This window comes from Sinohyriopsis cumingii, chromosome 3, assembly GCF_028554795.1.
Source record: "Sinohyriopsis cumingii isolate HCF-2022 chromosome 3, ASM2855479v2, whole genome shotgun sequence".
Taxonomy (NCBI): domain Eukaryota; kingdom Metazoa; phylum Mollusca; class Bivalvia; order Unionida; family Unionidae; genus Sinohyriopsis; species Sinohyriopsis cumingii.
In genome coordinates this window covers 86042569-86065741 of record NC_142963.1, presented here as the reverse complement: position 1 = coordinate 86065741, position 23173 = coordinate 86042569, and the positions used below count along the sequence as shown (strand labels likewise).

The following is a 23173-nucleotide window of genomic DNA, read 5'->3' as shown; positions in this document are numbered from 1 at the left end:
TGTTGACTGTATCCATCTGACATACACAGCCAATAATGTACCATATATTATCATGACATAGTGCTATGTTGACTGTATCCATCTGACATACACAGCCAATAATGTACCACATATTATCATTGCATAGTGCTGATGTTTGCTGTATCCATGTGACATTCACAGCTAATGGTGTTACATGGTGCTGATAATAATACATGTAATAATAATAATACTTTACTCAGTGATTTAGGCCATCGGCCCATGTAAAAAAATATAAGTAAATAAAATGTGCGCCATGGTGTAAAGAAATGAAATAAATTGTTCATTGTGAGTATACATATATACTTTCCTATAATTGGTGCATAATATTACAAAGATGTTACTACCTCTAAGTATATAAGTCACCATTCATTTAAGTTATCAAAGATTGTCTAAGACTAAAAGCTAAACTGATAGTGTAAGAAAGATTTCTTACAATTAATATATTACTATGACTCATGAGGGATACAAATTTTTCTACAGACGGATAGAGATAAAAAAACCACATTAAATTCTTTCTTTCTTAAATGGCCATAAGCTTTACAAAGACAAACAAAATGGAATTCATCTTCTACCAAATAAACATTATTTTTCTGGCATAATTCACAATATCTATTAATTCTCACAATCTTGCTATGTCTACCTGCCTCTATTTTCAGCGTATGCGCTATGTCCATTTTTAGCAAGTAACTTCCTCAGAAAATATGATAATCCACATGAGTGAGATTTTTCCAGTTCTAATTTAATTTCATAAGTGCTATAATACACACATTTATATGAATTATTGACATCACAAAATAGTGACAAAAATTGTTTTTCATCTCCATCATCTTGATTTAGCCAGACATACTCAAAACCAAAGCGAAATAACACGTCTTTAACTCTGGAAGCCCAGGTAGACATGGTTAGTTTCATCTAATCTCTTCAACATTAAATAATACTGGTTTTGGTAGTGAGTTGAAGGCATTCCTACAACCTTCAATCAGCATTTAAATACATTGTAAAAAATATGAGGTACAAAGTGGGTATCTTTCTCTCTCCCCTAAAAAAATTATGTTTTTGGTAGTTTTAGGAACACCTAAATACTGTTTGCAAATCTTGTATTGCTCTGTATTGTAATCATAAAAAAACATGATGGAGAACTAATTGTATATTGAATTTGTGTTAGTTCTCCAACTTGTCCTCTTAAATGATTACCTTCAGACTGTAATGTTTGATTTCAGGCTGGGGGATCAGATCATACTTAGGTTTTCAGCCACATGGTTATTTTGTGGTGTTTGTACCAAGGTGTGATGTTCAACACTGACTTTAATCCGTATGTACCAAGGTGTGATGTATAACGCTGACTTTAATCCTTATGTATCAAGGTATGATGTTTAACACTGACTTTAATCCTTATGTATCAAGGTATGATGTTTGACACTGACTTTAATCCTAATATATCAAGGCATGATGTATAAGACTGACTTTAATCCTTATGTATCAGGGTATGATGTTTAACACTTACTTTAATCCTTACATATCAAGGTATGATGTATAACATTGACTTTAATCCTTATGTATCAAGGTATGATGTTTAACACTGACTTTAAGCCTTAAGTATCAAGGTATGATGTTTGACACTGACTTTAATCCTAATATATCAAGGTATGATGTTTAACACTGACTTTAATCCTTACATATCAAGGTATGATGTTTAACACTGACTTTAATCCTAATATATCAAGGTATGATGTTTGACACTGACTTTAATCCTAATATATCAAGGTATGATGTTTAACACTGACTTTAATCCTTACATATCAAGGTATGATGTTTAACACTGACTTTAATCCTAATATATCAAGGTATGATGTTTAACACTGACTTTAATCCTTACATATCAAGGTATGATGTATAAGACTGACTTTAATCCTTATGTATCAAAGTATGATGTTTAACACTGACTTTAAGCCTTAAGTATCAAGGTATGATGTTTAACACTGACTTTAATCCTTATGTATCAAAGTATGATGTTTAACACTGACTTTGAGCCTTAAGTATCAAGGTATGATGTTTAACACTGACTTTAATCCTTATGTATCAAAGTATGATGGGGGCCCCAAGTGGCCGATTGGTCTAAAGCGCTCACCATTCCGGATCACTGCCATCTCACCTCTGTCTGCGTGTGTTCGAGTCCAAGGCTCGGCTAGCGTGGGTACGTGGGAAAGCCTGCCAGTAGCTTCTTGTGGGTCGGTGGTTCTTCCCTGGGTTTTCCAGGGTTCTTCCTCCACCAGTTATACTGGCCGCCATGTATAGCCTATCTTGTGCTGAAAAATGGCGTTAAACCCTAGAACAACAACAACAAAATCAAAGTATGATGTTTAACACTGACTTTAAGCCTTAAGTATCAAGGTATGATGTTTAACACTGACTTTAATCCTTATGTATCAAGGTATGATGTTTAACACTCACTTTAAGCCTTAAGTATCAAGGTATAATGTTTAACACTTACTTTAATCCTTACATATCAAGGTATGACGTTTAACACTTACTTTAATCCTTACATATCAAGGTATGATGTTTAACACTGACTTTAATCCTTACATATCAAGGTATGATGTTTAACACTGACTTTAAACCTTATGCATCAAAGTATGATGTATGACACTGACTCTAATCCTAATATATCAAGGTATGATGTTTAACACTGACTTTAATCCTTATATATCAAAGTATGATGTTTAACACTGACTTTAATCCTTATGTATCAAGGTATGATGTTTAACACTGACTTTAAGCCTTAAGTATCAAGGTATGATGTTTAACACTGACTTTAAGCCTTAAGTATCAAGGTATGATGTTTAACACTGACTTTAAGCCTTAAGTATCAAGGTATGATATTTAACCCTGACTTTAATCCTTATGTATAAAGGTATGATGTTTAACACTGACTTTAAGCCTTAAGTATCAAAGTATGATGTTTAACACTGACTTTAATCCTTATGTATCAAGGTATGATGTTTAACACTGACTTTAAGCCTTAAGTATCAAGGTATGATGTTTAACACTGACTTTAAGCCTTAAGTATCAAGGTATGATGTTTAACACTGACTTCAAGCCTTAAGTATCAAGGTATGATGTTTAATTAACACTGACTTTAATCCTTAAGTATCAAGGTATGATATTTAACCCTGACTTTAATCCTTATGTATCAAGGTATGATGTTTAACACTGACTTTAAGCCTTAAGTATCAAGGTATGATGTTTAACACTGACTTTAAGCCTTAAGTATCAAGGTATGATGTTTAACACTGACTTTAAGCCTTAAGTATCAAGGTATGATGTTTAACACTGACTTTAAGCCTTAAGTATCAAGGTATGATGTTTAACACTGACTTTAAGCCTTAAGTATCAAGGTATGATGTTTAACACTGACTTTAAGCCTTAAGTATCAAGGTATGATGTTTAACACTGACTTTAATCCTTAAGTATCAAGGTATGATATTTAACCCTGACTTTAATCCTTATGTATAAAGGTATGATGTTTAACACTGACTTTAAGCCTTAAGTATCAAAGTATGATGTTTAACACTGACTTTAATCCTTATGTATCAAGGTATGATGTTTAACACTGACTTTAAGCCTTAAGTATCAAGGTATGATGTTTAACACTGACTTTAAGCCTTAAGTATCAAGGTATGATGTTTAACACTGACTTTAAGCCTTAAGTATCAAGGTATGATGTTTAATTAACACTGACTTTAATCCTTAAGTATCAAGGTATGATATTTAACCCTGACTTTAATCCTTATGTATCAAGGTATGATGTTTAACACTGACTTTAAGCCTTAAGTATCAAGGTATGATGTTTAACACTGACTTTAAGCCTTAAGTATCAAGGTATGATGTTTAACACTGACTTTAATCCTTAAGTATCAAGGTATGATATTTAACCCTGACTTTAATCCTTATGTATAAAGGTATGATGTTTAACACTGACTTTAAGCCTTAAGTATCAAAGTATGATGTTTAACACTGACTTTAATCCTTATGTATCAAGGTATGATGTTTAACACTGACTTTAAGCCTTAAGTATCAAGGTATGATGTTTAACACTGACTTTAAGCCTTAAGTATCAAGGTATGATGTTTAACACTGACTTTAAGCCTTAAGTATCAAGGTATGATGTTTAATTAACACTGACTTTAATCCTTAAGTATCAAGGTATGATATTTAACCCTGACTTTAATCCTTATGTATCAAGGTATGATGTTTAACACTGACTTTAAGCCTTAAGTATCAAGGTATGATGTTTAACACTGACTTTAAGCCTTAAGTATCAAGGTATGATGTTTAACACTGACTTTAATCCTTAAGTATCAAGGTATGATATTTAACCCTGACTTTAATCCTTATGTATAAAGGTATGATGTTTAACACTGACTTTAAGCCTTAAGTATCAAAGTATGATGTTTAACACTGACTTTAATCCTTATGTATCAAGGTATGATGTTTAACACTGACTTTAAGCCTTAAGTATCAAGGTATGATGTTTAACACTGACTTTAAGCCTTAAGTATCAAGGTATGATGTTTAACACTGACTTTAAGCCTTAAGTATCAAGGTATGATGTTTAATTAACACTGACTTTAATCCTTAAGTATCAAGGTATGATATTTAACCCTGACTTTAATCCTTATGTATCAAGGTATGATGTTTAACACTGACTTTAAGCCTTAAGTATCAAGGTATGATGTTTAACACTGACTTTAAGCCTTAAGTATCAAGGTATGATGTTTAACACTGACTTTAATCCTTATGTATCAAGGTATGATGTTTAACACTGACTTTAATCCTTATGTATCAAGGTATGATGTATAACACTAAAATTAAAGAACAGAATTTATTTAAATGTCAGTAATGCATACAAACTTGTCTACTTCTGATTTGGATCAAGTTGTATTATAAGACCCATGTTTTTTTAAAGTTATTTGCTTTATAAAGGAATGTGGAAGGTTCAAAATATGAGCAGATAAATAAATGACAATTTTACATTTAGATATCACCCCAAATCACTACTGACAACAGTAACAAGTGTTGGAAGAAAATAATGTCATGCTGCTCTTTGACCTTTAGATGTGGCTAACTGTTTAAATGAATTTCTGGTCATTTTTATTTTTAAAATCATTTATTGATGACGAGAATTAAAAGTTCAAGTGCATGTTAGTGCAATAATATGTACAATACAATTTATATTTAATTTTAACTCATTATGCATTTCAATGCCTTGTTGCACTGCTACTGGATTTTGATATTTTTTGATCTGGATTTTCGTTCTTTCTGAATGTATTAGTACAGTAATGTTTTTCAAAAGCAATCCTATTATCCCCAATAGCTAATACTTTTTGGGGGTCCCTGGGTGGCTGAGCAGTCTAGGGTGCTTGCCTTCACAGATCAGTGACATTTCACCTCAGTCTATGTAGGTTTGAGTCTCAGGCTTAGCCAACATGTGTATGTGAAAAAGTTAGCCAGTAGGTTTCTGTGGGTCAGTAGTTTATCTTGGGTTCTTCCTTCATCAAAAATACTGGCCACCATTTATAGCCTATCATGTGCTGAAAATGGCATTAAAAACCCATAATAATGAGCCAACCAACTAAACTCTACTTTTTTGTATTCTACAAAACACTTTGACTCACAACTGTACGAGATGTAAAGCACATTGGGAGTATGACCTTGTGTATAAAGTACACCTGTCTATAAAGGACAATGTTGTTATATGCCATGACTGTTCTTTGTATACAGGTTTCACTGTATAGATGCATTGCACACAAATGCCACTGCTAATGGTTTGGTTAAAAAGGGGCATAACTCTGCAATAATTAATCAGATCATGACAAATAAAATGCATGCACATTTCTAGGTCATGATCATAAAGTCTGAACTCTATCCACTGATGCCTGTAAGAGGAATTGCATGAAAAAGATCCTAAGCATAGCACATGCCATAAATATAAAACATAACAGCAAATGAATTCATGGATAGGGTATACAAAATTTCTCCTCTACCTATGACTTTATATGTAATATGAGGGTGTCACTAAATAGATATAAACATAAAACCTTGAGTTTTTAAATTAAAATCTACTCATTACCAATTAATTAGGGATTTTGGTTTATGAGTACAATCAAGTAAGATTTTATTTTTGGAAGCAGCTAAACTAAAAGTGAACACAACCATCCCAGAACAATAACCAATTCATTTAGATACTGATTTCTGCTCATCACACCAATGATCCACAATATTTACTGATAATAAGGGCATGCTGAATCAATAGAATCATCCCAAAGTACTAAGTTATATACATTTTGATGCATTAAATAAAGATATATAAATACACCCAGTCTTCTGAATCAATAGAATCATCCCAGAGTACTAAGTTATATACATTTTGATGCATTAAATAAAGATATATAAATACACCCAGTCTTCTGAAATGTCGAGTTTTGGCAAGAAATCCACTGTGGTTTTAATCACATGAAAAATCTTAATTCTTGATTGAATTGTTTCTTTACAGTCAATATATTAAAACAGGGATCATGGATGTTTTTCAAGCATCAACATTTGCCCAAGGCATCTGACAAACATTGATACCAAAACAAACATGTTTGATAGCTGTTCTTACCAGCAAAAATAACCCCAATTTGAAATGTTAAGATGCAATTTAAACTGTTTGTAATGAAGACATTGATCCGGTATGTTGGCTTTCTTCATCGGTTGATGTAAAGTGGATGAGTGTAGCGAGGACATTGTTGGCTTTCTTCATCAGTTGATGTAAAGTGGATGAGTGTAGCGAGGACATTGTTGGCTTTCTTCATCAGTTGATGTAAAGTGGATGAGCATCCCACAAGAGTCAGCTTCAAAAGTCTTTTGAAAAATAACAAGTTTAGCAAATTGTTCAGTATAATATCTGTCATTTGTGAGGAGTAAAGCTACCAGATGGTTGGCAGGTAATTACATTAAACTTTACAGATTTTGAACTGTGTTTTGATTTATGGGGATCTGAGAACACACTCTGGTTACCGAGGGCAGATGAACTCCAAAATTCATTTAACATGTATCATTAAATCTATGACTCTGAATGAATAAGATATAATGGAGCATGAGCGTACATCTTTTTGTCCTACCATGAAAATTTATCTTTTTGTTCAACTGGAGCACCAAACAGGGCTGGATGTTTTCATTCAATATACAATACAGAGTGCAGAGTCATTTTTGTGTGTGTGGATAGGGCCAACAAGAAGAGGGGGCAACTGGGGATAATATCCCTGGGGCCTGGGCCCATAAGGGGGCCAGAGCAGAACAACACTTTTTAATTTTATAAAAGAATATTTTTGTTTGAACAAGAACATTGAGAGGCCTAGGTGTTTCTTACCCCAGGACCTGTGATCAATCTCTATGGCCCTGTGTGTGGCCCAGAAAAAGGATAAGTATAACAACATACCAGGGCTTCAATGCCACATGAAATCTAATATTGATACACAGATATGGCCACAATGATACAGCTCAAGAAACAGTGCTCTGCATGTATTTTATGTGAGATTTACTGTTGTGTCATAAGCAAGGCATGTAATTTTACATGCCCCAGTTACCCAGCTGTAACTTAGCATAGCAACCACTAGGGTGTCAAAAACAAGGCACATAAACTTACATGCCCCAGTTACCCAGCCATAACTTAGCACAGCAACCACTAGGGGTGTCATAAGCAAGACACCTAACCTTACATGCCCCAGTTATCCAGCTGTAACTTAGCACAGCAACCACTAGGGGTGTCATAAGCAAGGCACCTAAACTTACATGCCCCAGTTATCCAGCTGTAACTTAGCACAGCAACCACTAGGGGTGTCATAAAAAAGGCACCTAAACTTACATGCCCCAGTTACCCAGCCTAACTTAGCACTGCAACCACTAGGGGTGTCATAAGCAAGGCAAATAAACTTACATGCCCCAGTTACCCAGCCGTAACTTAGCACATCAACCACAAGGGGTGTCATAAGCGTGGCACCTAAACTTACATGCCCCAGTTACCCAGCTATAAATTAGCATAGCAACCACTAGGGGTGTCATAAGCAAGGCATGTAAACTTACATGCCCCAGTTACCCAGCTATAAATTAGCATAGCAACCACTAGGGGTGTCATAAGCAAGGCATGTAAACTTACATGCCCCAGTTACCCAGCTATAAATTAGCATAGCAACCACTGGGGGGAGTCATAAACAATGCACTTAACCTTACATGCCCCAGTTACCCAGCTGTAACTTAGCATAGCAACCACTAGGGTTGTCATAAACAAGGCACCTAAACTAACATGCCCCAGATACCCAGCTATAAATTAGTATAGCAACCACTGGGGGGGGGTCATAAACAATGCACTTAACCTTACATGCCCCAGTTACCCAGCTGTAACTTAGCATAGCAACCACTAGGGTTGTCATAAACAAGGCACCTAAACTAACATGCCCCAGATACCCAGCTATAAATTAGCATAGCAACCACTGGGGGGGGGTCATAAACAATGCACTTAACCTTACATGCCCCAGTTACCCAGCTGTAACTTAGCATAGCAACCACTAGGGTTGTCATAAACAAGGCACCTAAACTAACATGCCCCAGATACCCAGCTATAAATTAGTATAGCAACCATTAGTAGTGTCATAAGCAAGGCACCTAACCTGACATGCCCCAGTTACCCAGTTGTAAATTAGCATATCAACCATTAGGGTGTCAAAAACAAGGCACCTAAACTTACATGCCCCAGTTACCCAGCTATAACTTAGCACAGCAACCATTAGTAGTGTCATAAGCAAGGCACCTAACCTTACATGCCCCAGTTATCCAGCTGTAACTTAGCACAGCAACCACTAGGGTGTCATAAACAAGGCACCTAAACTTACCTGCCCCAGTTATCCAGCTGTAGCTTAGCACAGCAACCACTAGTGGTGTCATAAACAAGTCATATAAACTTACATGATCCAGTTACCCAGCTGTAACTTAGCACAGCCACCACTAGGGGTTGTCATAAATAAGGCACCTAAACTTATTTGCCCCACTCAAGCCAGCTGTAACATAGCAAAGCAACCACTTGGGGTACCATAAATTTAACTTGCAATGGACTGGTGCCCCACTGACCAGAAAACATAAGACATGCATTTTCAATAATCTATATCATGAACAGTGTCACTGTGAGCCACTAGTATTTCTTGAGAATCTGTAACTATTAAAAAGAGCCCCTTGAAGAGACTGACACTCTACTGACTAAAAAGAATTTCTAGGTATCTAAGACCATTGCTAAGTGTTGAAACTATCTCTGATATTCTTCAGCGATACTGGTAACAAGATTTTTGAATTAGTTTCTGTGCTGGACATATTGGGTGTCAGCTTGGCACTGTTTTCATTTAGGACCAACTAGGCATTATAAAAAGTTTCTGGCAGAAACCTCATGTTGATTTTGACTTTTGATTTTAGAGCAGAACAGATTTTTGTGATGGATGCCATGGTGGTCATATTTGGTATCAGATTGGCACTGTTTCTATTTAGTGCCAACTATACATCATTAGAAGTCTTTTGGTTGAAAAACAATTTTATTATGACCAGCTTTTAATAGAAGCTGTGATAACAAGATCTTCAAGATGGCCATTGTGCCAGTCATATTTGAAGCCAGATCAGCACCATTTTCATCTACAACCTACTGAACATCATAAGAAGTCTCTCAGCAAAAAACTCATGCTGATACGACCATTTATTCAGGATAAATACTGGTAGCAAGTTTTATACATGGCCACCTTAGCAGATATATTGAATATCTAAATGGAATAACTGACTAAATAAGAACTTGTTTAATAAAAAAAAACATGTTGATACAAGCATACTTTCATGTAAAGTAATTATAACAGTATTTTGAAGATGACCACTATCGTGGCCATATTGGGCACCAGATTAACATCATTTTTATTTGGGACCAACTACAGATCATAAAAAGTCTTCTGGTGAAAATCCCATGGCAGTACGTATTACTTTTTGTTCAGGATGAGTAGTGATAATAAGATTTAGATTATGGTCACTGTGGTGGCAATATTTCACCTCAGATTGTGCCTACCAACTACTAGACATCACAAAAAGTCTTTCTATGAAAACCCATGACAATACAAATTTACATTCAGGAGTAACAAAGCAAAATTTTCAAGATGGCCACTGTGGCAGCCATACTGGACATCAGGCGAATTCGATTTCCAAGTGTCACCATTCTCAGATCCAACTAGACCATGGGATGAAAGTTTGTGTACAGTTTCATAGCAAGTAGTTTAGGAGGAGTAGCGATAACAAAGTGGTGGTAATGGACAGAGAGATGACAGACAATGGATGACGGACAACATACCATCTCATTAGTTCTTCTGGTCTATGACCAGTAGAGGCTAGAGCTAAAACTAACTTGTCATAGTATGCTTTCAAGGGCCGAAAGGATAACCATTTTCCTGATTGGTGGTGCCTTAGTGACCTTGTGTCAGCATGAAGTTCTGTTTGTTGTGTATGCTGTTGTTCTGGGACAAGTAACTTACCTGTTAGTACATTATAGCTTTGCCTAACTGGTGGTTCCCTAGGGACCCCTTGCCCTAGCATGAATCCCAGTTTACTGTGTATGCGGTTGTATTGGGACCAGTAGCTAGGGCTCTTGTCATCCACCTTTACCACTTTCTTCATGTCTGCTCCTTCTGTCTGGTCAATACGATGGACAAAAGAGGTGAGATGAAGACGATTGGCCTGCAAACAAATACAATGATGCAGGTAAAATTAATGACACTTTCATATAATTACAGTGTGACCCTGCTATAACATGGTAATTGAGAGCCATAGAACCTGACCATGTTATAGACTGAACTGTGTAATAAGCAACTAGGTCAGTAGGCTGAAGAAAATGATGTATGTGCCCAAAACAAATTGCGGGTGGTAGGAGTGGGGTAGGTAATAAATCCGGGCATAAATTACGTGCTTCATTGGCACAATTACCATCTTAAATCAATGCATGCATACTGCTCCAGTGGCCTAGTGGTTAGAGCATCCACCTCAGAAGCAGGAGATCATGGTTTCAAACCCTGGCCAAGTCATACCAAAGACTTACAAAAATGGTACTAACAGCTGCCTTGCTAGGTGCTAAGTATTAAGACATTAGTGTTAGGACTGGTTGGCCTGGTGTCAGGATAATGTGACTGGGTGGGACATCATGCTATATGTCTGTGGCATAATGCCCCAATGCTAGACATCACTATCAACTGCCATACTGCAGACATTGTAGCGATATGAATGAATTTTTTTTAAAGCCATGTTACAAATCCTAAATCAATGCATATTAAATGAGACATACACCTATAGTTAAAACAGAAAAGGCACATATAACATTTTACTTTCTTCAGAGAACCATGCTTTGGTACATATACGTGTATACTGTTTATATATACATCTAATGTATAGCATGAATAGAGTATCAACACCATGTAATCACCCACGAATCTCATCACATACATTGAATCCACAATACAAGTAATTTCATCAAAAATATGCACACATAGATTTAAAATATTTAGTAATTTTGTCACAGGTCATATAAGTCTGAATTCAGTGGGGAAAATATAGCACAATCACATAACAAATGCTTTTTTCGGTACATCCCAAGTCATTAAAACTTCTTTTGTGCTTTAAGCTGCTGGTGGTAGCATTTGTAAGCATAAACTTTCAAGGTAATTTTACCCAAAAGCTTAGTTTATCTGTCAAAAAATTAATGCTATATTCTTTACATTTATGATTTTTGTATAATTAATCTGATAATTGCAATATTTTTGGAACTTGTATGGATTGTATGATTGATGGTATGGGGTTATGTCCTTATAGATGCTGCTATGTTGTTTTTGTGTGTGGTTTTTTCCCCTCAATTTTGCAGTTTAAGATAGATTTTCCATCTCTCAGATGTAATACTTTGTTTCCTCCAGTTCCTCATCATAAGTTAGCTTGTACAAATATATTTTTCTTTATCTTTCGCTTTCTTCCAATGTTGTTGTTGATTGGTCCTTTTCATACTTCTGACTTATAGATATTATAGCTTTCTTTTTCCTTCTTCTCTGTTCTTTTCTCTGTTCATCCATTAGTTATCCTTGGGGTTTTTTCTTTTTCTTTTTGTTGTTCTTTTTCTTTATCTTGCATTACTTCTTGTTGCTTTTTTAATTGTTGTTGTTGTTGCTGTTGTTCACTTATTTCCTTTGTTGTTGTTTTTGTTTGCTTTTGTTGTTGGTTCTGTGGTTTTTTGTGTGTTTCTTTTTGTTTCTCTTTTGGTTGTTATTGCTTTTGTTGTTGTTTGCCCTTGTGTTGTTGGGTTAATTGCTGTCAATGATTTTGCTTCTCTTTTTCTATTGGTTGTTGTTCTTGTTTTTGTTGTTTGCCCTTGTGTCGTTGGGTTAATTGCTGTCAATGATCTTGCTTCTCTCTTTCTATTGGTTGTTGTTCTTGTTTTTGTTGTTTGCCCTTGTGTTGTTGGGTCAACTGCTGTCAATGATCTTGCTTCTCTTTTTCTTTTTCTATTGGTTGCTGCTGTCTATTCTGTTTTAGAAATAGTATCTTGCTAATGTGGTGGGTCTGTTGTTGTTTTTGTTTTGTTATTTCCTATTGTATTTGGCACCTCTTAGGCATGCCCCACTTTCCTACATTTCTGGCATTTCCTGTGGAATATACATCCTTTATAACACATTTTTGCTAAAAAGCCATGTAGAAACAATACTTTCTTTATTGAATATATTTTTTCTCTTTCTATCTCTAGTATTCTTGTGCTGTTTTTTATTGTGTATCCCAGATGGGTGTCCATTCTCGCCCTAGTTAATTTGCTCTACTGTAACTTCCAGTGGAATTTCCATGGGTATATACACAATGTGATGTTCTGCTGTTTTCTTTTTTCTTTTCCTCAAAGAGGGCTCCGGTCCTTTCACAATGATTTCTCCTCCTACAATGTCTATTTCCCCGTATGGTATAATAAGTTCCATTCCTTTTGGTCTCAAAATGTATCCATCTTCCCACTCATGTTCAGACTGCTACATTTGTGAATATTTCTTATTCCTAGAGCAGCCATTACTCTGCACGTTGTGGGTCTTTGTTCTTCTGGTATTCATGATATGTCTATCTCTTCTGTTCCTTTTTTGTATGAGTGTTTTAAGAAAGATCCTTCAGCCGTATCAATCCTTTCTGTGAATTTTATGTAACAATAGATAAATTTCAGTGTATTTTATATCAAGTTTGCAGCTTCCACTCATGGGGCCTCCAAATTTGTCTAGTCCAAACCAATGGTTGTATATACAAGTTTTAACAGCCAACAATGTTGCCAGTAAATTAATAAAATTGCCAGATAGTATATTTTGCCACTAATAAGGAACAAATTTACAATTTGTGACACTGGCAAAGCCCTGCACGATCCCTGAATAAACTTTTTTTTACACATTTTTTGTATTTTTAAGAAGAAAAAACAATTTTTTCATGTATAAGAAAAATACATATAAAATTTCCGGATCCATGCCACAATCATATTGTATTTTATGTATGTGATTTCTTCCCCAAAATGATAATATAAACTTTGTACCATTTTTTTTTACTTTTAAGAAAGATTTTTTTTCATGCACTAGGAAAATATAAGTATATTACATTTTGGGAGCCACACCACAACTGTGTTATATCCAAATGGAGTGTGCTATAGCGGGGTCACACTGTAGTTGTCTCACAAAAGTGCATAAGGTTTATATTAATGATTTAAAGTATATCATTATACTTGAACCAGTCTGGAGATGCAATGCCAAATTACAAACTGAGAAATATCAGAAGTTAAGTCCCTTTACCTCATGCAAGTGTCTTTGGACGCCCCTACTCCATTTGCATGGAAGCGCCTTATGACGCCTCTACAAGATTCGCATGGAAGCGCTTTTTGATGCCTGCTGTAAACATCAGCCATTTTGAGCTAGTTTTCGTAGCGCCACTTTCGGGGAAAACCCCCCTATTAGATACTACATTCATTTCTGCGAATGACAATTACATCAGATCACGTGGTCACTATTCATGCACTGGTCGATACCTGCTATTTAAAGTAACTGGGTCGTAATCTCCACTCTCCAAAATGGCAGCCGCGGATTTCATTCAGTATGTATGAAGTTTTCACAATTAGAATAACAACCACAAAAGATTCAATAAATTAGGTAAAGTCTGATATTGATGTAGGCAGCAATTAGTTTTTACAAATTATCAAATTCAGATGACTTAGTGATGTAGACGCACACAAAAACCTTGTAAATTTCGAGTATGGGAAATTGCAGCTACGGTTGGTCACGCGGCCTCACTGACATGACAGTGAACGAGTTCTCTCTTGATTTTAAAGCACATAAAATATTCTTCCATGAAAAATAATTACACAGCTATAACAACTGGACTTTACTCTTAAATTTTTCCACATATAATAGATGTGTACCAAAAACGCAAAATGGTTAAAACTGCAGTTAAACGTAACATCACTACATTGCTTATCAATTCACAGGCAGGCCTATGTGTATGCGGTCAGCTAGGTAACAGGTGTTCTATTTATAGCGTGCTGCACTTTGTCACTGTGCTATATGAGGTATATGATTCTTCCTGCAACCCTGGTCAAAAACTACAATTTCAAAATCAACACATTGTGAACCAAATAAAAGATAATTCACTTGACAAAGCATATAACATTCTTTTGCAATAATTTCTATGGAAATTGGTGTCAGTAATGCTATTCATTGATTAGAAATTTAAGTTTGTAAAAAAGCCTCCACTGGTTCTAAACTACACAATTTGGGCATCAAGGGAGATAACTGGAAATTTTAAAAAGAAAAATAAGTAACAAACATGTGAAGAAATATAATTGCAGGAAAACTGACATGGTTATTTATAATTTCGTGCATTTGATGTAAAACTCCTCATCAATTAGCATGCAGATGAAATATATTTTATAATATTTATTTAGATTTTCATAACTGGTAAAAAAAAATTAAGATTGGTTCAAATATATCACTACTTATATAAAAAAATACAGAAAATTTATATGATGAAATATATGGACAAAGTGCCATTTGCAAACAATAAAACATTTGTTAAAACAATAAATAAATTGAACAGAATTCAGTGTTCTTGAAACAAATGGAAAAAGCACTGCAACATGCACAATCTAGCATCTGATATTCACAGTGGTAATAACTAATATTCAATAAATTTCATCTAGAAAAGTGAATTCTTTTCTTCATCAAGCAAAATAAGTTGGAATCCCCTCTTCCAATTGATATGAACTTGTCCATGTTCATTAAGATGTTAACCACACTGTAAATCACATTATTTGAGTGGCATTTAATTTTAGTGAATCTTTTATTTCAGCATATTAGCAACATTCAGTTTTCGTGAACTATATAAGTGCAGAAATTAAAGTTTCAGGGATGATCATTTTATATCCTGACAAGCATGTATATTTACATGCTACATACTATAAACATAAATGAAATTACCTATCATTGCTTTATTCCAACAAAGCAAACTATTAAACCACAAATGACAAGGAGTGACTACTGTCAACAAAGAATGTTAAAAAATAGTAAACAGACCAGCAATCTTAAATGACACATTCATGGGTCCATCTACTCACTCATTAGCATATCATGGCACTCAAAAATGATACCTAATATCAAAATTTGGTTGCAAAGACATCCATCGAGATATATGTCAGCATTTAAAGCACTGCATATTCATACAAAATTTTAACATGAACAAGAGGTACAAATCACTGAAGATCACTCTCCTAGCTGACTTCTACCTAACAAACAACTGCAACAGCAGTTAACCCCAAATGACACTGGTTGTAAAACATTGATACTTACTGGGTTTTTTTTGGGGGGGTGTAATGGAAGCTACAGCGAGTGACAAATCAGCATTATTTATGCAAACTTAAAAGACCTTATGCCAGCCATTTCTTATTTTAATAACACTGGCCAGACTGCATCAGCACGTGTTATGCATTTTCTGAATTTAAGATGCTGTGAGAAAGCCGGGGAAATTCTTTTTCTTTAAAATCCTAACCCTATGCAAAATAAGAAACTGTAGAGTGCCACTGTAAACATAGCAACTAATGTTATGCTGAATGACAGGAACATGAAACTAGCCAGAATTATTTCTGATATATTAACAGTGAATTTTACAATTTGAAAAGGGAGGTAACTCATCAGGTTCATAAAGGTCAAAGTGTAAAATATTGGCCCATTGTTTAATATTGAAGAAGCCTATTCACTTTCTCATCATTTATTTTTTTTATTTCATTACAAATAAATGAAAAGAACCATTTTCACCATATATTTCTTTTACTTATTGCAACAGTTTTAAATTTAAGTTGACTCTATTCCGATCTTCTAAGACTTCTAATTTCCCCATAATTAAGGTCACTACTCACACAAACATGCCTCATGGCAAATTATGTAAGCAAGAACAAAATGAGCATAATTAGCTTATTTTCATGCTTAACATCAATATGAATGTATCATTTTATTCAGAACATCATACATAATTATATGAAAGAAAAAAAATAATTGCAAACATTTTTATATTTGCTTTAAGGTGGCGCTCTACAGTTTCGTATTTTGCATAGGGTTAGGATTTTAAAGAAAAAGAATTTCCCCTGCCTTCCTCATTGGTTATACTGGCTATTTAAAAAAGACCTTGTATATCTTAGGTATAATTCAAAGAACCTTTAATTCCCTTTATTTTGGTGTATGATTGATGGGTGTAATATGGGTTATAGAGTTTACAGCTTGGCCTTACTCCAGATGTGCACCTTTCAAAAAAGTGCTAGCTCCACTTGGTCATTTTCACTTCCTGAATTTCAGAGGTAAATTGTATAAAAAAAGAACAGATAACTTTTTTTGACATTTTATATATTTGGTAATTCATTCATTGCACTTTCAGAAGCTAGTATTGTCTAGTCTGGCAAAATTCATTTTCCCTATTTTAATAGCTGCTATGGACAGTGTATTTTAGGCTAATTCAGGCTGAATTTTTAGCACAAGGGAGCAGTCATTTTAGTTAGCAGTGTGTTTCAATCATGTACAATTTCCAAAAGTACAATATCCAAAGAAATATCATCCACATTACATTAATGTAGCATAGAGGTATGCCAATATTCTCTCCGCTGTGCATGTTTTAACTTCACCTTACATACATCACTCTCTCAAAAGTATATAATAACTGGTGAGCGCCCCCAATACAATTGCACAAGCTCTTCTTGACTCCAGCCAGAAGAGCTGAAAATTAAATATTTTCACTCACTGACAATAACAGAATAGATATCAATAGTTTAGTTTCATATTTCAATTACAATCAGTTTTCTAAAGGACAACAGTAAAAACAAATTAGTTCTCTCATACCCTAAATAAAACTTTTTCTAGTCTCCCCCTTAAGCTAGAAAAAATATTGCATAAAATGTTGATCAAATACACAACATTATATGATCATATACAGTTTGGCAGGCACTCATATAACAATCATAGGGGCCACGGGTGGCAGAGTCATCGAAAGTGCTTGCATTTACCGATCACTACCATCTCACTTCTATTCACACGGGCTTTAGTCTCAGGTTTGGCCAGTGTGTGCATGCGAGAAACTTGACAGTAGCTTCCTGTGGGTCAGTGGATCTTACCAGGATTTTCCCAGGTTCTTCCTCCATGAATTATACTGGCTGCCAAGTATAGCCCATCTTGAGCTGAGATATGGCATTAGACACAAAACAAGAACAACATTTAACAATCATATAAAAAAAAATTGTACTGTGTGTTTGCATGATATGTGTATTTTAGAATCACAATTGTTTAGTATTGAATGTACATGTACTTGCATATAAGTCGAGTCCTACTGCAACCAATATCTACCCTTGTCTGCCATTGTATGTTGCACCAGCAGATCAGGGTCTATTTGTTTCTTCTACAGATTACTCCTAACAAACTGCACAGACCTAGATCTGATTGTGCATTATGTGATGGTAGATCTGGTATGTGATAGTATTTGTACCTCCATAATAAAAGTACCCGGGAATAGAAATACAAAAATTGGTTGTGGGGTATGTTTACAATGGCTATAGGATTTATACCCAGGGTCATTGTTATGGTTGATGATGAAAGACAACGACATTAAAATTTTATTAATTTTATTTCAAAATACGTGAAATGCAAATATCAAGATTATAACATACCTGAATCCTTGTGTTTTTCAGAATGATTAGTATTATTTCTACTTGGAAAATACCATCAAAATGTAAGCAAGTTCGTTTCTATAATATTCTTTACTCAAAAAGCTATGTCAACATCTTATTAACAACTTACAATCATGGAAAAAAGTCAGTTATGTAAACATGTTTACAAACAAACATCTTAAATTACAATTTTGCATCATGGATAAAAGTTAAGCACACAATATAGATATTCACAAAAGGAATAACACAAACAATCTGTTCTTTGAATTTTGTGCTAAAAGTTTTAGAAAGTAATTTTTTTGTGCATTATAAGATATTCAGAAGATATCGTGAAACTGTCTTTGAACTTTGCTAATGTCAGATAAAAGGTGAGATAACTCTTAAAGCTATAGTTTTATTGTTCTGACTCAAAAAAGAAATGGCAGACTTTGTTCTACTTAAAGAGTGATAACTCTGGATAAAATATTCATACGAACCATAACTTTTGTAAGTGGCAAATCACCTCTTTACTGACAACCACCCAATGAAACCCTAAGTTATAAAACAGCTGGACATAATATTATCACATTTTTTCATAGCAACAACATACATATAATTAGACCATCTTTGTGAATTTTGTCATTATGAGCTCAATACTTACAGGGATAATTTCTTTCTCTACATATGTTTCAGTGTAGTTTGTATTCCATTTGGAAACTTCCTCGTGGTTTGACCCAAACCGGATCTGTGATACATGCATTGATGGACACAAAGGTGGACGCCGCACTGGACTTAATAATTTACTGCCACTAAAATACTGCAATGTGAAGGAAAAAAATTATTACTGAAGATTTATTTTAACTTGTTTTATTTCTTTTTTCATTAAACATCCTCAATCTGCAACCTATTTTCACAAGTAGAAATTTAAAAAGATAAAGGTTTCAGCAACATATATTTCTGCATATATATATATATATATATATATATATATATATATATATATATATATATATATATATAAAGAGAGTGAGAGATTGGAAAAAATTATGACTATGACAAACAGTAACTTTTTGCAATACATGCTGTTATGAGCAATTTTTGAAATGAGCAACAACAGCTATGGTGCAGAACTTTTACAAAGGTTCAACTTAGTTAATTATGGTAATGTTTGTGACAAGGAAAGTGTAGAAGGACATTGACTACAGCAACCTAACACTGACTACAGCAACCAAACTAAGCATTGTAACATACCTTAACTTTTTCCAGAAGATACAACTGTGTGAAAATTCATTTCTCATCCTCTAGCTGAAAATTCTAGCATGAGGAGTGGAGAAAACTAGGTCATAAAGTTGAAGAAAATTACAGATTCTGTTTGTGTTCCAAATTTATGTTTTGTATCTCAATGGGTAATAGAACCTATGCCAATTTCCAGTCAACCCTTCAAAGCATTTAGAATATAGAACATTTCCAAAGCAAGACAATACAGTAGTCAAAGTGATATTAGCTGATATTAATTTCTTGAAGGCCTCTTTGTACAGAGGTCTAGATTGTCACAGTGTACAATGGTCATGGTTAAAAAGACATTGACTTTACAGAGGTCTTGATTGTCACAGTGTACAATGGTCATGGTTAAAAAGACATTGACTTTACAGAGGTCTAGATTGTCACAGTGTACAATGGTCATGGTTAAAAAGACATTGACTTTACAGAGGTCTTGATTGTCACAGTGTACAATGGTCATGGTTAAGAAGACACTGACTTTACAGAGGTCTTGATTGTCACAGTGTACAATGGTCATGGTTAAAAAGACATTGACTTTACAGAGGTCTTGATTGTCACAGTGTACAATGGTCATGGTTAAAAATACATTGACTTTACAGAGGTCTAGATTGTCACAGTGTACAATGGTCATGGTTAAAAAGACATTGACTTTACAGAGGTCTAGATTGTCACAGTGTACAATGGTCATGGTTAAAAAGACATTGACTTTACAGAGGTCTTGATTGTCACAGTGTACAATGGTCATGGTTAAAAAGACATTGACTTTACAGAGGTCTTGATTGTCACAGTGTACAATGGTCATGGTTAAAAAGACATTGACTTTACAGAGGTCTTGATTGTCACAGTGTACAATGGTCATGGTTAAAAAGACATTGACTTTACAGAGGTCTAGATTGTCACAGTGTACAATGGTCATGGTTAAAAAGACATTGACTTTACAGAGGTCTAGATTGTCACAGTGTACAATGGTCATGGTTAAAAAGACATTGACTTTACAGAGGTCTAGATTGTCACAGTGTACAATGGTCATGGTTAAAAAGACATTGACTTTACAGAGGTCTTGATTGTCACAGTGTACAATGGTCATGGTTAAAAAGACATTGACTTTACAGAGGTCTAGATTGTCACAGTGTACAATGGTCATGGTTAAAAAGACATTGACTTTACAGAGGTCTTGATTGTCACAGTGTACAATGGTCATGGTTAAAAAGACATTGACTTTACAGAGGTCTTGATTGTCACAGTGTACAATGGTCATGGTTAAAAAGACATTAACTTTACAGAGGTCTAGATTGTCACAGTGTACAATGGTCATGGTTAAAAAGACATTGACTTTACAGAGGTCTAGATTGTCACAGTGTACAATGGTCATGGTTAAAAAGACATTGACTTTACAGAGGTCTTGATTGTCACAGTGTACAATGGTCATGGTTAAAAAGACATTGACTTTACAGAGGTCTAGATTGTCACAGTGTACAATGGTCATGGTTAAAAAGACATTGACTTTACAGAGGTCTAGATTGTCACAGTGTACAATGGTCATGGTTAAAAATACATTGACTTTACAGAGGTCTAGATTGTCACAGTGTACAATGGTCATGGTTAAAAAGACATTGACTTTACAGAGGTCTTGAAGTCCATGTTCATAAATGTCAAGACAAAACTGAATATTGTAACAAATCATGGTCAACAAATTTATTTAAAATGTTACAAAATGCTGAAAAATGTATTTTAAAAACACTCACACTCTTTCTAATGTAAGTCTCAAGATGGTAACTGAGACATGAGGATTTGTAAAATTTTACATCTTTACAAATTTAATACAAAACTAATATAAAGAAAAACAAAATCTGAATCCCTATAAATTATTTAATTTTTACTGGCCATGAAAAGAACAACTCAAAACTAATACAAACCTTGCTTTCCATTACAACACACAACTTAATATCAGAACTTGATTTTCAAATGTTTTTAGGAGTTCTTCACAGCTAAAGACTAAACCATATACTAATCCAAAATGGAATAAAAAAGCTCCCGACTGATAAACATCATAACCTTTTGACACTCTTCCACCTGTTATAGATTTCTAAAATGAATATTACTTTGCAAACTGTATGTGATCAATCTTTATCACTTGAGTGCTTTTAAGGTTTGTTGAATATTCACAATGGAAACATGAATGGCATGAATTTGATAGAGTAGTTCATTGACATATGCTCATTCCCCACTATTCACATCCATAAAATGGCAGTGAGACTACATGTATCTGAAGTATATATCCCTGTATGGTTAAAGAAAAAACATACCATATACATTCACTTATAAGTCAGTCCAACTTCAAATTGCACTGGCCATGATCTGCCACTGTATAATGTTAGAAGTAATCAGTTGAGGGAAAATCAGGGTATACGTAGTTGGAGTCAAATTAAAAAAGTAAGTATATATGGTAATAATTGTAAAACCTGTGAGGCATCTCAAGGCTATTTAGTAATTACAGTACTTTTTTAAAATCTTAAAGAAGACATTAAGCCCATTCATTTTTACACTTAAGCAAGGTCATGCAATTAATGTTTTTTATGTTCATAAAGATTGAAGAATTATTTATGGTTTACCATGTAGTTCACAAAAGTTCTACATTACAAAGTTTTGAAATCAATCAACCTTATAACAAGAGGTTAAGCTTGATGTACTAGGGCATGTCTATGGCTAAACCCCCCCAATGGCTGCAGACAAAAGACAGCACTCAACAGAATGGAATTTAGCTGTTTATCCGATCTGGTATTATAGAAACTTTGTTGATCAGTTGCTTGTTCTGAAAGGTACCTGAACAGATGATCTGAAATAATTATTAGTTACTAGCCTTATATTACTATAACTGTATTTCATGTGAATTGTAGTCAAGCATTCATGTAGAAATCATATGAAAACATACCCAAAGAAACATTGAAAATACCATTAGCTGACCCCATGCCTAACACAGTATCTGCATTCAATAACAATTACAATGACAAAGTTGTATTAAGATTGCCTTTTAAATTAAAGAATGTTGCAAAGAAAATGTCAAATATCAATGTTAAAAGATACACATAGTAACCTAATTTACTTTGCAAAGTCACCATGCATGTGTACATAAATATGATACTAATAAATTAATTTCCCATAGTTATTTGTGCTTTAAATCAAAGAATACCATTAAGCAGGGCTGTAACCTTAGTATCTAATTATGCATTGACACAAACAAGGTTTTAGATTACTTACGATTTAACTAGCAATGGCCCTTTTTATATGTATAAACTTGATATTTAAGACCTGATCAATACAATGGAGAGAATACCCATTAATCTGAGGAAAATATAGCAATTTGTGCCAACATGCACTTCATATATGCTCACTTAAAAGTTTAATTCAACTTACAGCAATCTCCATAAACCCAGATTTGCCATCACATACTGTGTTGGCAGATCTGGATCTATGTAGTTTCTTTAGAATAATTAGTATAACAGATAACATGGACCCTGATCAGCCAGTACATTATGCAACAGCAGATTGGGCTCTATTGTATTTGCAGTTGGACTTGACTTATAAGTG

At 34.4% G+C, this 23173-nt stretch overlaps 1 protein-coding gene across 1 annotated transcript in view; it reads right to left on the bottom strand.

Annotated features, from left to right (window-relative positions):
• LOC149803238 (uncharacterized) overlaps positions 1-23173 on the bottom strand; it is a 55174-nt gene that overhangs the window by 7278 nt on the left and 24723 nt on the right. The window contains exons 2-3 of the mRNA XM_089952880.1: positions 18966-19121; positions 10614-10815 (exon numbers count right to left, since the gene is read on the bottom strand). Coding sequence (XP_089809006.1) covers positions 10614-10815; positions 18966-19121 — 358 coding nt within the window. The remainder of the gene's footprint in view (positions 1-10613; positions 10816-18965; positions 19122-23173) is intronic.